General features: G+C 42.9%; 1 protein-coding gene across 1 annotated transcript; it reads right to left on the bottom strand.

Annotated features, from left to right (window-relative positions):
- Nucleotides 1–17,776: 17,776 nt before the first annotated feature.
- On the bottom strand, nucleotides 17,777–21,911 carry CCN1 (cellular communication network factor 1). The gene is made up of 5 exons (XM_004603310.2): nucleotides 21,610–21,911; nucleotides 21,072–21,285; nucleotides 20,363–20,719; nucleotides 20,006–20,217; nucleotides 17,777–19,685 (listed from the first exon to the last, which is right to left on the bottom strand). Exons 1-5 carry the CDS (start codon nucleotides 21,670–21,672, stop codon nucleotides 19,383–19,385), a joined length of 1,149 nt encoding a protein of 382 aa, XP_004603367.2. The 5' UTR covers nucleotides 21,673–21,911; the 3' UTR covers nucleotides 17,777–19,382.
- Nucleotides 21,912–22,116: the final 205 nt, after the last annotated feature.

Here is a 22,116-nt window from a genome sequence, read left to right as displayed (position 1 = left end):
CATCAGGAGTAGGGAAGGATATACAGGCTCCTAGAACTGTGGAAAATAGGATAGCTGGGAAGTCAAGTTTAAGGTTCCCAGGATGGTGATATAGTGCATTTGTCTTGCATGAAGCCAATGTGGGTTCAATCTCCAGAACCCTGTATGGTCCCCTGAGCACTGCCAGGAGTGATCCCTAACTGCAGATTCAGGAGTAAGCCATGGGAACCATCAGGTGTGGCCCCCCCAAAATAAACAAGAAAGTTCCCTGAACATCTTGCCTTCTGCCTCCCTTTCATAGGCTTGTGTAGGAACGAGGGGAGGGACTACAGCAGTACTCTCTGATCAGTCATTCCTAGAGATCTCTATACTCACAAACACAAGCACACTCTCATCTCTATTTCCCAAATTCTCCTTTTTTCTCTTCCCCTTTCTACCAAGACCAAACTTCCAAATTCCACCTCCTGTTTAAAAACAAACAAACAAACAAAAAAACAGGCTCTGAGAATGAGGCAGCTTCAATCCCATACTATTATTTGGCTTGGATTTAGATTTTTGGTTTTTATGTCATACCTGGTGGTGCTCAGGGGCTACTCTTGGCTTTGTTCTCAGGGGTCACTTCTGGTGAAGTCCCCTTACACCCAAACCTCCCACATGCTAGGCATGTGCTCCAGCCCATAAGCTATCCTTCAAGTCCCTATACTCATATTATATTATACAAATGCAAGTTACTGTAACTAGATTTTATTTTTTAGTCATATCTTTATTTTTTCCCCCACAAATGTAGAAGGAACCAGAAATATCTTGCATGCTGAATACACAGAAGTTGGATGCATAAATCATCCTTTTGGTCCCTCCATGCATTTGTGGTGTGTTCACTTACGTTCTGTGCAGGGCATGTTCTGTGCATGGTCATTATGGATCAGCACTGTAAAGTTAGAAATCAACCCTGATAAGAAAAAAAATTCATTCTCATGTCACCAAATTTTTTTTTTAATGTGCCTTACAATATCTTGCTCTATGCCAGAGAAGCCCTGGCATCTAGAGAAGGAGGTTAGATCTAATCATGGCCTGAGAAGACCAAGAACACCGAGAGAGAGAGGCTGGTTGTGGCCAAAACCCTTCAAGCCACTGATCCAGTACAAAGACTCTACTGTGGGGAAACACAATATAAGGGTGTGCCTTGCTCTATGGGAATGCGATACACAAGAATCCAAAGTCATAAAATAGATAAATCTGGGAGTGTTTATTAACTTTACAAGAGAACTCTCACGGGGGGTTCCTCCAAACAACTAGCTCCCACAGTCCACTTAAACTCGATTTTATTTTCAGGAGTTTGATATTACACACCAGTTTTCAGGAGAAACATAAATAGGCCCCTGGGGAGCCTGGTGTCTCAGAGTGTCTGGCCAGCAGCTTACTGACTAGGCCTTAAGGCGAGCAGGACTTGAGCTTCTGTGCATGTTGGAGGAGCACTGGGTGGAGGTCCCTCCAAGTCTGCTCACTGACCTGACTGTTTCAATTAGAAGTGATAGGAAGACGGGGCTGGAGCGACAGTACTGCAGGTAGGGCCTTTGCCTTGCACATGGCCAACCCAGATTCGATGCCCAGCATCACACATGGTCCCCTGAGCACCTCCAGGAGTAATTCCTGAGTGCAAAGCCAGGAGTAACCCCTAAGCATTGCCAGGGTGACCCAAAAAGCAAAAGAAAGAAAGAAAGAAAGAAAGAAAGAAAGAAAGAAAGAAAGAAAGAAAGAAAGAAAGAAAGAAAGAAAGAAAGAAAGAAGGAAGGAAGGAAGGAAGGAAGGAAGGAAGGAAGGAAGGAAGGAAGGAAGGAAGGAAGGAAGGAAGGAAGGAAGGAAGGAAGGAAGGAAGGAAGGAAGGAAGGAAAAAAAGAAGGAAGGGAGAGAGAGAGGGAGGGAGGGAGGGAGGAAGGAAGGGAGAAGTGATAGGAAGAACCGGGCCCAATCCCAATGTACTTTTTTTTTTCTTTTTGGGTCACACCCGGCAATGCACAGGGGTTACTCCTGGCTCTGTAATCATGAATTACTGCTGGCAGTGTTCAGGGGACCATATAGGATGCTGGAATTGAACCTGGGTCAGCCGTGTGCAAGGCAAACACCCTACCCACTGTGCTACCGCTCCAGCCCCTAGTGTACATTTTCTTATCCCTTCTTGAATGCACCACTTGATTGCTCAGCACACTTTTCTGTAAATGAAATACAGGATTTGTATCATCTACTCATTTGTTTATTCCTTCACTGATAAGTGTTTCCTGCAGGCTTTTTACATGCCTGACATAGTAATTGTACTTCATTTCTCTAGGAGCTTAGTTCAGCTGAAAACAGGGTCCTGGTGTCACTGATTTTAGAAAGCACAGAATCATATCCTGTAATATCTCTCAAATCAAAATGCGTTTTACCACAGATCATATGTGCTGTTTCAATTGACTGGGTTTTTCTTAATGGCCTGTAAAGTGATGGTGTATCTTGCAATCATTAGGTCTTATAGGAAACATGATATGTAAAAATGTTAATGGTTTAATGCCATAGAAAGCCAAGTGAGATTTTGTGTTTGAAGGACAAAATTGGAGTCCTGTATAATGGATTTTCATTTGCAGAGAATGTATGACATATATAACTTGAAATAATGTCCTTTTTCCATGGTTATTCATGTAAGTTGGGTTTAAAGGGCCCTACTCTTCTCTGTTCTGTCTTTTTTGTTACGTCATTTGAGGGCCACACCCAGCTTTGCTCAGGGCTTACTCCTGGGTCTGAGCTCAGTGATAACTCCTGGCAGGGCCTGAGGACTATCTAGGGCTTTAAACCAAGTTAGCTGCATGCAAGGTGAGCACTTTACCCGCTGTACTATCTTCCTACATACTGGATGCAGGAAATAATAGTAGCCAAGTCCTAGGTTCCTTCCATGAGGCCATGAATGAACCAGAGAAGCAAAGCATCAGGAAAGAACTGGATGGCAATAAAGAACAAGTAAATTGATGTTATGTTTCTTTTTTCTTTTTTTAAAAATAATTTATTTTATAAAGTAGCGAACAATATTTGATTACATTTAATATTCAAACACCAATCCCACCATCATTACACCTTCCCACCACCATATTTTAGGTGTTTCCATACTGAACCCCAATCCCTGCCCCAAAGCAGAACCGAAATATTACAATATTTCCCTCTAAGGTTGGTTGCCTCCTACTTTGAATCCCATCAAATGTGGTGCGTACTATTGGATTTTGGGCAGGGTGTATCCTACCAAGTGTCCAGGGAATGGTTCACTTATGAGTAAGGCTCAGCCCAAGTGTGTGGGGAGGGGCCGAGGAGATAGTACACAGTACAGTGCTTGCCTTGCCTTGTACCTGAGTGACCCAGGTTTGACTCTCCTGCACCCCAAGAGTGTGGCCCTAAAAGTCTGCCAGGAGGGATCCCTAAGCAGAAAATCAGGAGTAAACCCTGAGCACAGGCAGTTGTGGCCCTCAAACAAAAATCAAAACAAAAAAATCACCAAAACAATAATTTACTTATTAATACACGCACACTGTTCAGGTCCTACAGTATCAAGAGTTTACCTGGGCCACCCCCAAAACCCAGGCCACCCAGCAGTCCTCCAGGGGGTGCCATATCCCCAGGACCATGTGTTGCCAGAGATTGAATGGGATCAGCTACATCCAAGGCAAGCACTTTAACCCCTGTATATACCTCTGGGCCTTCTCAGTTCTGGGCTATAGTGGAGTCTTGTGAAACCTGATCTAAGGCTCCTGCTAAGTGATAACAAATTCCTGATCCTAAGCTGTTGTATTGTAATAAATGGGTAATGGGGGGATGAGGGAGGGGAAGCTTGCCCATGAATAAGTAATGTAAAATGTAAAACATTTGATTGTATAATTACGCTTTTCTTTTTTTTTTTTTTAAAGTATAGTATCCGCTTTTATTAATCAACCACAGGCTAAATCCTATGACTAGAAATTTTTTTTAAGGAAAGAGAAAAATACCCTCAGGAAAGAAACTGCCAATTCAAGAAACCTATAGAAATGTTAAAGACTGTTATAATTATTCCCTGCCCAACATATATTTCTAAGGGGACATTTATATACTCACTGTCCACTCAGATGAAAACTACTCCTCCAAAGCCTCTAGAACATCTTGGTACATACTAATTTCAACAAATCCTTTACTTCTTGTATCCTTTGTTACTGATTCCAATGTCTACAAGAAAAGAAAACATCTAACCTCTCAGAACTATTCAGTCTCACTTCCTGCTCCTTGCACTATTCATTACGTAGAGTCTACCTACCATTAATGACCTTTAGTCACTAGAAGCAACACACCATTTCATTCCCCAGAGCCCTATTCCATATTGACCTTGAGATTTTCCTATTTCTGCTTTTTAAAGAGCGAAAATCTCATTCTTCCATAGTCGATATTCCTATCACCTCCCTCTAAGATAGTGGCCAAATTACTCACATCATTTTTAGTCTCTGCTTACCATGGCAATTGATTTCATTAAACACATTCCAACAGTTGCTTAACTAAGCCCTTTAATTATGTAAATTCAGTAAGAGCAAAGGTACTAGTCTCCGTGCTCAGCTTTATGTTTGGAGCTTAATATTTTAAAATTTTTAGAATTTTAAAAATATGAAGTTTTTTTTTCTGTTTCTAAATAATCATAATCATAGTCAATGCTAATAACTAGCATTATTAATTTTTTTTTTTATTTTTTTATTTTTATTTTTTTAATTAATTTATTTATTTTTAATTTTTATTGTGAGTGCCACTGGACTGGAGCCATAGCACAGCGGGTAGGGCGTTTGCCTTGCATGCGGCCGACCCTGATTCAATTCCTCCATCTCTCTTGAAGAGCCCAGCAAGCTACCGAGAGTATCTCACCTGCACGGCAGAGCCTGGCAAGCTACCTGTGGCATATTTGATATGCCAAAAACAGTAACAACAAGTCTCACAATGGAGATGTTACTGGTGCCTGCTTGAGCAAATCGATGAACAACAGAACAGTGCAGTGCAGTGAGTGCAATTATCTTCTCACCTGAGGGCATAGATGGGGACAAAGCTGTGCTTCCAGAGGGTGTTACCTTTGGAAACCCTCCATCATGACTGTAGTAAGAGGGGAGCCACTTACGAAGACACCACAGAATAGTTCCTCTGACCTTTTGCTAGCAAGTCACATTATTGCATTCTTTAAAATCATGAACAAGGTAGCTGTCTGCAGCTAGTGGTAATCACGGTCATTTTTCTGGGAGGAACCGGAAACCTTTAAGAGCTGTCCTCCGGTGAGAACCTGACCTATGGTACAGACACAAGAGCATCAAGTAGCAAGAGCAAGGATCTAGGCCACTTCTTTCTGGGCTTCTTACCTTTGTCCCTGGGCCCAAATAGTCACGGGGGCTACCTCAGGTGACCCGTGAGTTGATTTGACCTAGACATGTCTATCAGATGAGAGCAACCTGTTGTACTGTCATGTGGGAAGAGAAAATACTGCTTTTGTCTCTCAGTGGCTTGGACAGTGCCTGTCCTGTACCATTTCCAGCTCAGATCTGGTGGTGCCAAAGTTAAAGCAAACTGGCCACTGTTACTACAGTAGTGATGGAGGGTTTTCAGAGGTAGCTCCATGGAAGCACAGGTCTGTCCCCATCAACTCCTGTGAGGAACAACTCCTATAGGTCTATGCTGAAGACTGTTCAGGCTAGTCATAAAAGTTCTCCTTCCAGCCATAAAACATTTTTTCAAAAACCAAGATGAAAATGGCTTGTTAAAACTCAGGTCTTGTCTGAAGCTATAAATGTGCTGACATCAATAATATTCCCAGGATACTAATACTTTAGTGTTTGACAATGTAGGGGGGAATTTCAATTAGCAAACTCCTGTTCATCCTGCAAAATTCAGTTAAGATGTTTTGTCCTTTGTGATGCTGACTTTGACTAGGTTCTCTGGCACTATTGCAACATGCCAAAATTATTTGTGTGCCTTGTTATCTCTGCTAGATGTGACACTCTTGAGGCCAAGAACCATGTCTCATTATTTCATTGTTTGTCATCTGTAATTTGTTTTGTTTCCTTTTACTTTTTGGGTCACTCCTGGCTCTGCACTCAGGACTTACCCCTAGCGATGCTCAGGGGACCATATGGGATGCTGGGAATTTAACCCGGATCGACCGAATGCAAGGCAAACGCCCTACTTGTTGTGCTATCATTCCAGTCCTGTTTGTCATCTGTTAAAGGCTGCTCTGTGAGCCAAGAAATACTACACATTCAGTACATGTTAGGGAAGTGCATAGAAGTATTACGTACTTGCCCAATATTGTTGGTTCATCTATTCACATCTGAAAGTACTTTCTTCTCCTTTGAAATTATTTATAATTTTGTTAATTAAAAATATGTGCTTACTCTCATCTATGGTATATAGAATAACAGAGTGGGAGACTAACACCCAAGAACTGTAGAAATAAGTACCAGGAGGTTGACTCCATGGCTTCGAGGCTGGCCTCACGTTCCGGGGAAAGGTCAACTCAGAGAAGCGATCACCAACTACATTGTAGTCGAAGGCCATGTGGGGGAAGGGAGTTGCGGGCTGAATGAGGGCTAGAGACTGAGCACAGCGGCCACTCAACACCTTTATTGCAAACCACAACAGCTAATTAGAGGGAGAGAACAGAAGGGGATGCCCTGCCACAGTGACAGGGTGGGGTGGGGGGGAGATGGGATTGGGGAGGGTGGGAGGGACGCCGGGTTTACGGGTGGTGGAGAATGGGCACTGGTGAAGGGATGGGTTCCCAAACTTTGTATGAGGGAAGTATAAGCACAAAAGTGTATAAATCTGTAACTGTACCCTCACGGTGATTCTCTAATTAAAAATAAATAAATTTAAAAAAAAAATATGTGCTTACTTTGCATGTGTAAAGTCCTGGGTTCAATCCAAAGGGAAAAAAATTGTCTGTTGTCATCAAAAGGGTTGGAAAGATCTTGGGTTTGATCCCTGGCAGTGCATAGTCCCCTAAGCACCAATAAGAGTGAACCCCAGGAACAGCCAGAATTAATCTTGAGCATCATCCTGTGGCTCCCAAACCAAAATACATATATTAATTTATATTTTTAGATACTGCACCAGCCATAGCACAGTGAGTAGGGCATTTGCCTTGCATGCAGCCGACCCTGGTTCAATTCCCCCGCTCCTCTTGGAGAGCCCGGCAAGCTATAGAGTATCTCGCCCACATGGCAGAGACTTGCAAGCTACTCGTGGCATATTCGATATGCCAAAAAAAGTAACAAGTCTCACAATGGAGACGTTACTGGTGCCCGCTCAAGCAAATCAACGAGCAATGGGATGACAGTAACAGTGACAGTGATTTTTAGATAGCCAAGTTTAAAATCATCAGTTAGGTAATTTTAGCTATTTGTAACAGAGTTTAATATAATCATACAAAATAATAAAACAACTTGAAGACTAGTCAGCTTATTATTACATTAAACAGGTCTGGCTGTCAGGTGGGTCCAGGGTCAAGTGAGTTGGGAGACTCAGCAGCGCAGTGGTTTCTTCAGGGATTCAAGGACTTTGTTCTCTGTCCTCTCCACTGTGCCATCAATGGCTTCCTCCTGAACTCCAGAGGGTTGGCATCCTGAAAGAAAAAAGTCATTTCCTTTTCCACTCTTCCCGCCCCCCCCCCCGCCCGCCGACTCCCCCCCCCCCAGTGGTGCTCAGGTGCTCAGAGATTTTGGCTCTGTGCTCAGGGGCCACTTCTGAGAGGCTTCAGGAACCAACGTGGTGCTCAAGATCAAACACTGGTCCCTGCAAGCAAGGAAAGAAACCTACTATGACCCTCACTCTCTCTTTTTATCAAGAAATCACTTTTCAGAGGCTCCTGATTGCCCCAGGAGATTTCTCCTTGAGTTCCATTGAGGAGCACTGAGTCATAGTCTGTCATTGATAAGGAACTGAGACTATCTCATTGACTAAAGTCAATCCTGATGTAATGCCTGTGGCTAGGGTGGGGACAGGGATTTCCTTCCCTGAATATTTGCAAGAAGAAACATCTAAACAGAATTGGGATCAGCTTGCAAGAGTCTAGAAAATGAAAAGAGGCCATTGGGTAAGGGACTAATAGTACCTGCCACACAAAGTATGTAAATAAAATTTGGCACTTTAGTAGTATTATGAAAATCTTATGAAACCACTGAATTTAGGGAAAATGAGAACTTAAGTATCTCAAGATTAAATTACTTCTGAGAGAAATATAATGTTCTATGTATAATCAAACCCTTTAATTGTTCATAATAATATTGATAAATGTTAGGTTTGGGTTGAAGAGATTGTACAAGGGTTCAAGCACTTATTCACAAGCAGTTGTCCCTGGTTTGGTCTCAAACTTTACACATGACCCCCTGAACACAGAGCTAAGAGTAGCCACTGAGAACACTGGATATGATCAAATTCTCCCCATCAGATGTTAGTTTAGGCATACCTCATATCTGGTAAAAATGATACACATGCAGTTAAGAGTTGGTGTGTATGTGTGGTTGTGGGTGTGAATGATGGAGAGGATTTACTAAGGCCCATCATATTTGACAGTCTATATTTCTTATAATGTTGAATATATAAAAGTTTGCCTTCCTTTGATTAAGATTAAAGAACCAAACACTAAAGAGAACATTTTAGATGGCCAAGTCACACTGTGACTACAGAAGTCAATGCATGACCTGAATGCATGGATTCATTTCCAGAAACAAACCAATTTGGAATAGAGGATGGACCTCTATGAACACTTTGCTCATGAGTTCAGAACTTAAATTCTCTTCATGAATGAACTTCTTTTTTATTGGCTAGAAAATCTCCTTAACAGAAATTCAAAATTTTCACCACATTATCCTTCTGTTTGCAGGAGACAGGCATCATCCTCAGTATGGGATATTGGTGAAACTAACTAGCCTGTAAGAAATCTATTGGCAGGAGTCTTTCCTGGAGCCACAATGACACCAAGAATCAGTCAGACCTTCCTGGAACCCAAGAGCTCTCTTGTGTCCCAAATACCTCCTCCAGGGAGAAGCTCAGAACATAAAAATTTGCCACTGGCTAAATGTACCTACTTAGGTAATTCCTCATCCTCTGATCTTAATGGGACAACTCTGAGAAATGAGTATATTTATTTGACAGCACTTCAATAAAGGAATTTTGAATGTGATTTGAGTGACTCTGAGTCATTAGAAAAGATGTAGAGTGAGTCTCTTGGCTATGTATAGCAATTCCCCTGGGAAGACTCTTTGGTTACTATAAAAATAGATGATTAAGTTCAGTGGAGGTTCAGAACATGGCATCTATCTTTGATCCACTCATCCAGTATCCATTGGAAAATATGACTTGGTATTATTAACGAAATAGGTTCTCTTCTCCACAGAAATTATGAACTTGACTCATACACGGAAACTAAGGGGTGGGGCATGCTTACAGAAACAAGGGGTTTTGAAAGGAATGGTCTCTATTCTTTCCTGTGTAAATAACCCAGACAGCGTTCCTATGTTTAAAATTATTTTCCTAAGGATTTCATAGTAAAATTGGTATTCTAGGGTGTGCCTTTTAAAAATAAATAACTCAGGGGTTGGTGAGATAGTACAGCAGGCAGGGCCTATGCCTTGCACACTGACAACTCAGGTTCAATCCCTGGCACCCAATCCCAAAGTCCTGTCAGGAGCGATCCCTAAGTTCAGAGCCCGAGCATAGCTGGGTGCAGCCCCAAAATCAAAGCAAAACAAAAAAAAGACAACCTGGATTTTAAAGTTTCATCTCTTCTTTTCCGTCAATTTCCCTATCCACACACATAGACATATATCTCCTCTCCATTCAATTTTACTGGTGAACTGCCAAGTAGTATAAGAAAACACGCAACCCGGAGATTCTTCTGGCACCGATTTATTCAGAGACCTTCTTATGCAAAACGGGAAAGAAGAGGAACGAGGGACGAACGAGGAGGAACCCCCTACCTAGCTAGGCAGCTTCCCTCCTTTTTACCCCTCGCTGCCTCCCTACGCCCAAGTGTCTGCAGCTGATAGGTTAGTTACAGCTTATGGGCATGGCAAGACATCCTGTTTCCTTATTAGGAGTTGTTTTCGAAGCACACAGGTGTTGATTACAAAGAACGCTACAAAGCATGGTCCCGTGGAGGCTCTCCACAAAGTAGCTTTTTTTTTTTTAATAATGTAAGAGTACTGCTATTTATTCAGCCATTGATTAAGCTATTGAATTGGGCATGAACCCCACATTATTTTATTCTATTCTGAATGTTAACTCTATTTCATTATTCTTCCCCCTCCCCTTTTTTTTTTTTGATTCACTGTGAGATACAGCTACAAAGCTTTCATGTTTGAGCTTCGGTCATATAATCATTAAACACCCATCCCTTCACCAGTGCACACTTTCTACCACCAAAATCCCCAGTATTCCCCACCACCCCATCCCGTTCCAACCCTTCCCCTCCTTGTGTGGCAGACAATTTCCCCCATACTCTCTCTCTACTTTGGTTACATTCAATATTTCGACATCAGTCTCACCACCACCTGCCGAAAAGGCAATGCTAGACGATTTGTTTTGTATTACTTGTTATGGATAGAATATAATGTCCAGAAAATTATGTCATTCTCTTCTGGGAACTTCAGTGTGTAATCTCTGGGTCTTGGCTATTGATGAGATTACATGGCGCTGGGGCAGTCTGTGGGTGTGACTGCCAAGCTTCTGGAAAACTGGGGATATAGGGGGAGGAGGTCCAGTCCTGTTCCAAGTGGGCTTGGAGATTTCAGTCACAGGTTCCCACATATCTGGGTTTTCCTGACAGTCCGCTCTCTGGTGAGGTTCATCCCGTCTCGGGTGAGGCTCATCCGAGTGTGACTAGAGTGGCTTGCGCATGGTGGTGGTAGAGTTCTGGAGGTTGTCGGCTGCCGGGGTTCTGTTTGGGGCAGGGAGGGAAACTCAATCCGCCCCCCTCTGAGGTGCCCCAGTGAAGACAGCCTGGCTTGAGATCAGGGCATTCTGCAGTGCTCTCTCCTAGGAGCTTTAGTTTATAGTCTCTGGGTCTTGGCCATTGATGAGATTACATGGCACCAAGGACAGTTTGTGGGTGTGACTGCCAAGCTACTGGAAAACTGGGGACCTGGGGGGAGGAGGCTGAGTCCTGATCCAGGCGAGTCTGGGGCTCTCAGTCAGGGGTTCCCACCTACCTCTGAGCTACAGGTCCTAGCTGCATCTTTTGATCTCTTTCAAGATTTATGGGTCTCTGAAATAAGGCCAATAAATGAGTTTATAGAGCTAAGCTGGAGGTGGTTTGTGGGTGTGTCTCACATATATCTAACTTTTAATTCTTGGTAAACTTGGCCCCAAATTGTTGGGGTCTGGCCAAAGGCACAGTAGCAATTTTGGGGTATCTGGAAGTCTGAGGGCATCATCAAGCTGCTGATGCACTCGCCCCACAGGTACAGGTTTACCTGCTTGTGGCACCATACCCCCCAAGTAGCTATTTCTTTTTTTTTTTTTACTCACCTGTAACTTGCTTGTAAAGAGTGTCTTCCACAGTTGCCAGACCTATGAATCTTTTCTTTTATTTTCTTTGGGTTTTGGTTCACACCTGACAGTAGTTGGGGCTTACTCCTACTTTGCCATCAAGGATTACTCCTGGCAGGGTTTGGGGAACTATATAAAGTGTCCATGACTGAACCCTGGGCCAGCAGCCTTAAAGCAAGATAAATATCTGAACTTCTGTACTATTCTTTGGGCCAGATCTATATGTTTTAATTTTGAAATAAATAATAAATTTGAATATATTTCTTTGGTAATAGGGTCACACTCAGCAGTCGTTAGGCTGCATGTGGGCTACTCCAAGTGAAGTTCAGTCTGGGAGCAGACCTGAGCTCCGTGCTGGGGACAGGCCACCTGGACCATACCCTGCCTGCTCAGGGTGCCGTATGGTATTGGGAATCAAACATGCCACGCATATGCTCTGCTACTTTGAGCCAGATTTTTGGCCTCTTGTTTATTTTTTATATAACAATTTGTGCATGTATTCTCAGTACTATTTTTCAAATAATGAATTGAGATTTGATTTGCATAAATCTGAGAAAGAACTTATTTCCATTCTTGTATTCAGGCATGGACTAATTACTCTCATTGGGATTGTTTAAATATTGGCCTGTGGAATGATAAATCTTATTTTAAAAAGTTATGTGTTTGGCAGAGGTGGTGGTTGGGGGTGGGGTGATGATGCATTGGACCACAAGGACTTACTCCTGACCTGCTTGGGGGTCACCCCTGGCAGTGAGTGGGGAATAATGAACAGTGCCAAGAAGTCAAGAAGGGTCAACCTCTTGCAAGGAATTTTAAATATAAATTTTAAGTAACACTTGTTCTGAAATTCTTTTTTTTTATTTTAATTTTTTTATTTTATTGAATCACCATGTGGAAAATTACAATGCTTTCAAGTTTAAGTCTCAGTTATACAATGCTGAAACAACCATCCCTTCACCAGTGCCCATATTCCACCACCAAAAAAAAAAAAACAGTATACCTCCCATCCCTCGCCCCCCACCCCCCAACTGATAAATTTCACTTAACTTTCTCTTTACTTTGGTTACATTCAATATTTCAACAAAAACCTCACTATTATTGTTAGGAGTTCCCCACTAGAGTCAGACCTGTTGTGAAGAGATATGAGGTTTTGGATTTCTATATTTTAGCAACTAAGTCGAAGGAAATTTCTTCCAAATATTGGATCATTGCAAGCTTGTAGCTCTCATCTTGCGGTCGTCATAATATGGCGGTCACCACGCCCTTCACCCCTGGCAAGGAAAAAGGCGAGAGAGAGAGAAATACCTTTTCTCTTCTGGGCAGGCATGGGGCCTCGGCTTAGTTCTCAGTCTGGAGACATTCTGCAAGGAGCTGCCCATACCAAAAGTAGTTTAACTGGCCTCTGGAGTCATGCTTGTGCAGCTATAGGGAGGCCGCACAGGTGCAGCCCCTAGGATCACATCTCGGCGCCGAACGGTGGTTCTGAAATTTTTATTACTGATCAATTTTCAGGTATTGTCTAGCAACCAATTATAGTCTTTAGAAAACCTGTGCAGATTGAACAAAGTATAGCTATCGATACAATCCATGTCTTGTGCCAGCTTAAGATCTCTGTTCTGGGATAATAGAGACAAAAGCATGTTTTCTTCTTCATGAGGAACTGGAGATGTTGTAAGATAGCTCTCAAGCTCCTTGCAGTCTTTTCTTACTTGGTACTTACTGACAGACTATTGAAGGAGCTAAAGTATCTGGTGGAAGAGCAGTAGACAGTGAATAGGATGCTTATCTTATACACCTGATCCCACCAGGAGTGATTCCTAAGCACAAAACCAAGAGTAAGCCTGAACACAGCCAGGTGTGGCCCCTCAACTAAGAAAACAAACAAAAACAAGCAAAAAGCTATGGTGGAAATAGTTGAATAGTCTGTTACAATGGAGTAAGTAGTATCACTGCTCCCAATGAGGATTTGCTGAATTTTGTTTCAGATTTACAAAGAAAATGGGCCATTGAAAGATAAGAATGAAAATAATGTTTTGGTTATCTGTTGCTGTGTGATAATATTCATAACTTAGTGCTGTAAGATAAGTATATTTTGTGATATGCAAGGAAACAAAGCGAGGAAATGGTTAGTATCTAGTTATAATAAACCTTTGGACTAGGACTATAGGACCGAGGTTACCAAGCAGTAAGGGGAGGTGGAGGGAGACCATGAGAACAAGATGGGAAGTGGAGGAAACGGTGAACCAGAAGTGATTGATGTAAGGATGGAGGATCTTTAGAACTCTAGTGTTGGTATAGATAAGTTAACTTTGGACACTGAAAGCACAAATTATTAACACTGTTGTAACCATGTTACTTCAACTATAATAGCACTGTAGCACTGTCATCTTGTTGTTCATGGATTTGCTCAAGCAGGGACCAGTAACGTCTCCATTGTGAGACTTGTTGTTATTGTTTTTGGCATATCAAATACGTCATGGGTACCTTGCCAGGCTCTGCCATATGGGTGGGATACTCTCTCAGTAGCTTGCCGGGCTCTCAGGGAGGGACGGAGGAATCGAACCCGGGTTGACAGAGTGCAAAGCAAGCACCCTACCCGCTGCGCTATCGCTCAAGTGTAATCACTGTCACTGTCATTGTCATCCCACTGCTCATCGATTTGTTCGAGCGGACACCAGTAACGTCTCTCATTGAGAGACTTATTTTTACTGTTTTTGGCATATCCAATTCGCACAGGTAGCTTGCCAGGCTCTGCCGCGCGTGCTCGATACTCTCGGTAGCTTGCCGGGCTCTCTGAGAGGGGCGGAGGAATCAAACTCGGGTGGGTGGGCCACGTGAAAGGCGAACGCCCTACCACTGTGCTATCGCTCAACTATAGTAAAATTTTTTTTTTTTGCTTTTTGGGTCACACCCAGCGATGCTCAGGGGTTACTCCTGGCTTTGCACTCAGGAATTGCTCCTGGCAGTGCTTGGGGGACCATATGGGATGCCGGGGATCGAACCCAGGTCGGCCGCGTGCAAGGCAAACGCCCTACCCGCTGTGCTATCGCTCCGGCCCCACTATAGTAAAATTTTTAATTAAAATTCTTGCAAAATAATAACAATACTTATTAATTTTCTCACTATTTCATGGCTTAGGAATTCTATAAAGCACTCAACTCAGATTTACAAAAGGTCAGCTTATTAGACCACTAGGGACAAAGGATCCATTTCCAAGATGGTTTCTTCATACATTTGTGAGATCCAACTGCTCCTTGACATTTCTCTTTCTCTACATGGTATCTTTTTTTTCAGGGCCTATTCCTGTGGAATGGGCTTTTCACAACTTACCATTTTTGGAGTCATTGTGCTTCTTACATGGATGCTCATTTCTAAGAAACAGGAGGTAGGAATCCTTAGCCATTGATAGTCTTAGAACTCATTTGATTGCTTCATGGATATTCATTCGTCTGTATGGTTAAAGAGCTCACTCAAATTTAAAAGGGTAGAAAAATAAAGTCTCAATAAAAAGAAACTTTGCATTGCAAAAGAGTATTTGTGGTGTGAGATATTATAGCAACAATGGTGGAAAATACTGTATATATATACATACATATATGTATATGTGTATGTATGTGTGTGTATATATATATATATATATATATACACACACACACCACCAGGGAGGCTGGCCATTTCTGTAATAAAGGTAAAAGATGATGGTGACTTTGATTAGAATGTTTTTGCTGGACACCAGAAATATATGAACAGAATCTGTAAGAACTGTAAAATGTCAGCAAATGCATTTTAGTACTTGTATAATTGAATTGCACTTTATAAAATTACACAATGAATGTTGCAAACCACCAATAAAGTCACAAATAATTCTTTTCTATTCGCAGAACACATACATCACGGTCATATTTTACAATGTGCCTTGTTTTGAATCATGAGTTATTGAGGTCAGGGAGTTAAACAGATCCAGCTTTGGGACCTACATGGGGAGGTGAGTGAAAATATGAATGAATAGAGTATAGACATTGAAATTTAAGGATTGCTGCATCTAATAGCCAGCCCAGCTACGGAGCAACAGAGGACCTGGCAACATTATATTTTCAAAGGTTTAAAGCAGATGAGTACACGTCCCACAGAAAGACCTCAGCAGTTTCACTTCATACCTTCAGTTGCTGGAGAAGACAAAGTCAATATACCAAAAAAGTACACAAAATAAAACCTTTTTATGTGTGTCAAAAAAAAAATACTGGAAGCAATTGCTCCATTTTAATACAGGCAAGAACAACCCAGAAACTTGCCCAGAGACACCCAGTGAATTAATGACAGAACTGGTGCTAAAAGACACATTTCCCGATTCCAGTCTGGGATTCTTTCCACTGCGTCACCTGCCACTGTGCCCAGAATACAGCTTTGTTCTACCCTATGGTCCTCCTGGACCCTTGCTATATTGCTCAATTGACTTTCAAATAGTGCAGGAAGATGAAGACATTGGGAACAAATGAGGTAGGTCTCTCCTGGAAAAGTGACTCTTAAAAATGTTTTACTAATTTTATTTAGTCATGTTCTTTGTTTTGTGGACAGTACAATCATTTATGTGAACATCGTCATAGGTTGACCATTAACTGTGCTGCTAAATGTCCCATAAGAAAATTTCTTAAAATTTACTAAATTCCTAAGGTTCTGAGGTTACCCTATAACTCTAGATTCTTCTCTTTCAAAAACAAACAGATTGCAGGGGTCATTGGCATTGAAAAGTGAGAACAACACAAGATCTTTACCTGTTGGAGGTCATTTGTTACATATTATATATTATAAAGCTTGTTCACGTAAGATTTTTATTTATATATATAGATGAACTGATTTTTTTACTTTTGCTCCTTGAAGTTGGCAGAGCTCCATCCTGAACCTAGATAAAAGTTGTATGTTCTAAATCACAAGAAGCCTCAAATACTTTTAAGATACTCACTTTTTTTTTCTTCAGACAAATAAAATGAACAGTTTGCTTTTAGCCATCTTTGTTAATGAGGACTTTTACTCAAATAGATTGACCACTAGTGATTATGCATATTGTACTTTCCACAGTGAGATTAGTAGGGACCAAATATCCAGTGTTTTCCCATGCTAAATTTTGTTTTAGATTTGAGTTTACTTCCCACTTCCCAGCCCACACACAATGAAAGAACCTATAAAAATATTGCTCCTTGCTCTCTATGTAAGAACAGCTTGTTAGGCTTTGGTGTTGGAGGATATTATTTTAGGTTTGAAATGGGGTACATCTTGCCTATGAATTTAAATGTCTGTTCAATGAGATTGTACTGCAAAGGCCTCATGCCTTTATTCTGTTTTACATGTTTTATTGCACTGACAAATTTAACTGCATCCAGGACTGAGCCAGGTGATGTTTAAATCCCCAAATACCTAAAATTTAAGGGCCTCAGCAAGAAAAACTGACCACTCAGTATGTATAAGTTATAATATTGTCACATTGTAGGACTAGTTGTAGTATTATTATTATACTGTAGGACATTGTCATAATCAGAAGAATAAAGATCTTAGACCACAGATTTTGCAGATTTTACAATGATTTTAATTTTTTTTTATACTTAAGTATCACATTTATATGAACTTTTTTACATTTCAGAAAGGCTACAAAATAGCTGTTTTTATATAGCTCATCTTTAAGCATCAATATTAAACTATTTTGAAAAAATCATCCTTACAGAACCCCAAGAACTGCCCCCTTCTCCCCTTTCAAAGCACTTTCCCTTATTACATAAAAATTCAAGTGCTTTCTTAACTAAGTGCAGGCTGAAATATTTCACTATATATTTGAACAAGAGCCAAGAGGGTCGATGAAAGGGAAATGTCTCCCTATAAAAAGTTTATTGTCAACGCTTTCTAAAGATGTTGATTCTCCTAAAACTGGCTACCAATATACTCACCTGCATTGACTCATCTTTCTCAATTTCTCCTGTAGCCTGAACCTATGATTTGGGTCCTTTTCTTTTGGAAATACTTTGCAACTAGCCTTTGACCTTCAGATAGTCACCTCTATCTAGTTACACCCTTCTCCATCAATATAATGTATATTATAAAAAGGAAAGGGGAGCTGAGTAGCTTGGTCCTCACATTATTGGAAAAGTACTTGAAATTCCTTGCATTCCTCTGCATTTAACAGCATGTTTACCTAATCACTGGCTTATTAGGATTAACACAAGTCATTTCTTCAAGCTTGTTCAGTGAGAACACTGACTCCTATAGACTCCAAGGTTTTTTTTTTCCCTGATCCCAAACAGAAGTGAATTTTAAAGCAGTTCTCCTGAGTTTTAGGAGCAGTACTGGAAAAGTATAAAGGTCCAAGTAAGCGATTTTTGGTAACACATTATCCAATCGTATTCAATCTCCCCCATGTATTTAGAAATGGACAGCCTGAGTTATAAAATGTTTTTATTAAAGAGACTCTTTCCTCTACTGAAGTGGTGACAAGTACAATGACCTGGTGATTAAAATGATAAATGACTCGACTAAATACTCCTAATAGTGATTGGTGATGGAGACCCTTAGGCTTTGAATTCTTATAAAAACTAAGACTTAAGCAAATTTAGCTTCAGATTCACTCTTGTGCTGCCTATAATACTTCGTGCTCAATACATACTTTGTGCAGATTTCTCTTTTGGGGGACCAGGGGGCACACTCAGCCATGCTCAGTGTCCACTAATGGTAGTGTTTGGGGGACCATATGCCATGCCAGGGATCAAACTAGCAAGCACCTTGCCTCCAGTACTATCTTTCCAGCTATGCATACTTCTTTAGATGCAAAGACACTCTCTATTAACAATATAAAAACAATCATTATCATTTTATGGGTGAGTTTTCTATTCAATTCAAGCACCTTGCAATTTCTGGCACAAAGTAGGCACTCAATAAATTCTGTTTGCTGGGGCCAGAGCAATAGTATAGCAGGTAAGACACTTGCCTCGCATGCAACCAATCTGGGCACAATCCCCAGTACCCCATATGGTCCCCTAATTGCACCAGGACTGATTCCTGAGCAGAGCCATGAGTAAGCCCTGAGCACCACCAGTTGTGGTCCCAAAACAAAACAGAAAGTTCCATTTTAATGGTTGAAAGCATAAGTTAGATTGTTCCCAGTAACTCTGGACAGTGTCTGAAATAGTAAATGTCATAACATTCCAATATTAGGTAAATATTTCTTTATTAAATGATTAATTCCATAAATAATTTTTTCACTGAATATAAAATTAAAATCATTTACAAATTATTCCAGTATTACATTTCCCCTCCCATCCCGAAAGCTACATTTTGATAAATAAAAACATTCAGTCTAAAAACACCTGATTTCTGTTTGCAGTTGAGAGTGCAGGTAGCTGCCTCTCGGAGACACTCACGGAGTGTCACCTGCAGTTCAGGATGGAATACCTCCTGTTTATGTCCGTCAGGGAATGAAAGGCTTTAGTGTCCGATTAGTCTTATTATCTTTTACAACTGTAGAGCCGAAAAGAATAAAAAAAAGTCTGGAGGGAAAAATACGCTTACCAAATAATAATTTACAAACAGAATATCATCGATATCACAAGCTCCAAAATGAAGCAGTAATATATGCTCCAGTATTATGAAGCGAAGAATTCTCCAATTGCGGCTGCATTAGTGTCCATCTGCAATCAGCATACCTGGCAGTTTCAAAATACCTTACTACTACTCAAGAATGAGCAACGCATCCTTTCTACAATGAGTCCCTTCACCCCCACCGCCCCCACCCATGTCTCCGTGATTCTGGCGCACTTCCTCCTTCCTGTTCCTGAGGCCGGAAACCCAGGTAGCCTTTAGTCCCTAAATTTATGAATGTCATTGAACAGCCTGTAGAAGGGAAATGCTGCCTCGTTAGCATGTGGGCAGTTGTAGTTGCATTTGCAGGACTGGATCATCATGACATTCTTGGAAAACGTCTCCCCGTCTTCACAGCGGAATCGCATCTTCACCGTCCTGGTCTGCTGGGGTGTGCAGCAACGGCCGTCTACGCAAGCACCGCAGTACTTGGGCCGGTATTTCTTCACACTCGAACATCCAGCGTAAGTAAACTTGACGGGTTCAGGGGATTTCTTGGTCTTGCTACATTTCTTGCCCTTCTGTGAGAAAGAGAAAAAGAAAGTTAGAGCTACACTGCTCTTGGAAGGGAGGGGAAAAAAAAAAAAAGCTCAAGCAGCTGCCCGCGATCAGTCTATACCACAGGTTCCCAAACTTATCTGGTCTTCTGGCCTCTTTTCAGGAAAAAAAAATCCCCTAAAATATACCTTCTTTAGGCTAACAAACAGAAAGCCTCTTCTCCTCCCTCCTCCATCTCATGCATCCCAGGTTACTATCCTAACCCGCCTTGGATAGTTTCAGGGGCCCCTTGCTGCCCCCTGCAGTATGGCCCACTCCGGGACACAAAGATCATGGAACTCACTTTTAGGTTGCTGTACATTGGCAGTCCACAAGGCCGCACATCACAAATCCGGGTTTCTTTCACCAGACGGCATTCGGGGTTGTCATTGGTAACTCGTGTGGAAATACCAGTTCCACAGGTCTTTGAGCACTGGGACCACGAAGTTGTCTGAATGATACATTTCTGGCCGTGTAAAGAGGGATTGTATAGGATTCGAGGTTCCATTCCAAAAACTAGAGAGACAAACAAGAGGGAATCATTTCTCACGTGTTCTCCAAAGGCACGCTGACACAAACAGATCCCACGACTCCCTTCTATAGAGCTTCCAACTAGGAATGTATTTGAGGACAAAACCACCGGCTCAGTCTCCCCACTCACCAGGAAGCCGCTTCAGGGAGTCGCCTTTACCAACTGCAATCAATTCATTCTTCCTTGTTAACTCCACTTCTGAAGCATCAAATGCCAGTCCCTTGCCCAGGAAGTCGTCCCTGTCATCCACAGGGTCCTTGGCACCGTCCTCATCACAGACCCACTCCTCACAGCACTGCCCAGCCACTTTGACCAGTCGTGGGTTGGGACAGCCCAAGTTTGGGAGAGAGAGTTCTTGGGGACACAGCGGAATGCAGCCCACGGCGCCATCAATACATGTGCACTGATGTTTACAGTTGGGCTGAAAACTTTCTCCGTTCTGGTAGATTCTCGCGTTGTATTCACAGGGTCTGCCTTCTGACTGAGCTGCAAAGAGCACCAAAGGAGAACGGAGGATGAGGATCAACTTAAAGTCCTGAACCCCTGGCCTGAAACGCACACATAGTTTTCTGCTGTTAAATTCAATTTATGGTGAAGGTCCCTACAAATCCCCCGGAGACTCCAAACCAGAACAATAAGTTAGTCAGGAATCACTTTTCCGTATGCGCTTTTCGTTGGGCCCAGACACACTGAATTGCATTCCAGACTGCTGAAATCATGTGCCTTTCTGCCAAGCTACCAACAACAAAGCATCACCATACATGGTCTCAAAATTACTAAACTTCTGGACTACAGGGACTATTATTTTTTTAAAGGGGCCAAACCACAAGCATCTTACCTCTGCAGATCCCCTTCAGAGCGATGGAGCTGGCGCCGAAGTTGCATTCCAGCCCCTTGGTGTGGTCGCAGGGCTGCGTTTTGCTGCAATCCTCGTTGAGCTGCTTGGCGCAGACCTTACAGCAACCGCAGCCGTCCCGGACCAGCCCGACTCCCGGGGCGCACTTGGGCGCCTCCAGGGGGCAGTGGCAGGCTGCGGGGCAGGTGGAGAGAGCCTGGAGCAGGGGAAAGACACGCGTGAGACTGGGTGCTGGAGAGATGTCCGAGGTAGGGGTAGCGGTCGGATGCCTGTGTACCCAGGGTGACTGATTCCATCCAGCCCGACCACCCCGGACGGTTGGGACCCTAAGGACCCCCCCGGAGGCCCTTCTCCCCATCCCCCCCGCCCCCGACCTCCGAGTTCTTCTTCAATGGGGGCGTAAAGGAAGAGCGATCCCGCAACGCGCTTGGAAAACTTTGGATTTTCCTGCTCTGGCAATCTTGGGGGTTCGGAGCGGGAAAGCGACGGGGAGCGCGGACGAGATGGCTCAAGAACTCACCAATTTGGCCAAGTGGAGCAGGGTGAGGACGAAGGCGAACGTCCAGGCGGTGCGGGAGTTCATTGTGGCGCGCGGGGAACCGAGTCGCCAACACACCACGGCGGCGCGGAGCGTCGGGCCCGGCGCGGCGGGCGGGCGGGCTGGGGGCGGCGGGCAGCTGCCGACGGGCTTCTCCCGGGGAGCTCCGGTGGCGGCGCGGAGGACGCGGGTGCTGCTCGGGGGCGCTCTCGCTCGCGGTCTGCCCCGGCGCGCAGGACCCTCCTCTTATACGGCGCCGCGTGTTGCAGTGACGTCGGCTGTGTCTGCGCGTTCCTGAATTCTCAAACATCTCAGGAATGCTCGTTGGCGCGGGCCGCTGCCAAGCGCCTCCCCTGGCTCCGTTGCACCTTTCCCCCCCCCCCTTTTTTTTGGACCCGTCGAGAAAACAATCTTCCGTTTTTTCCACTTTAAATAACGACTCCTCATGGGCTTTAAAAAAAATTATTTTTCTTTCTTTTTTCTTTTTTT

This window comes from Sorex araneus, chromosome 5 (assembly GCF_027595985.1).
Source record: "Sorex araneus isolate mSorAra2 chromosome 5, mSorAra2.pri, whole genome shotgun sequence".
Lineage (NCBI taxonomy): Eukaryota > Metazoa > Chordata > Mammalia > Eulipotyphla > Soricidae > Sorex > Sorex araneus.
Note: the sequence above shows the minus strand (reverse complement) of the source record. Positions and strands in the feature narration are given on the sequence as shown.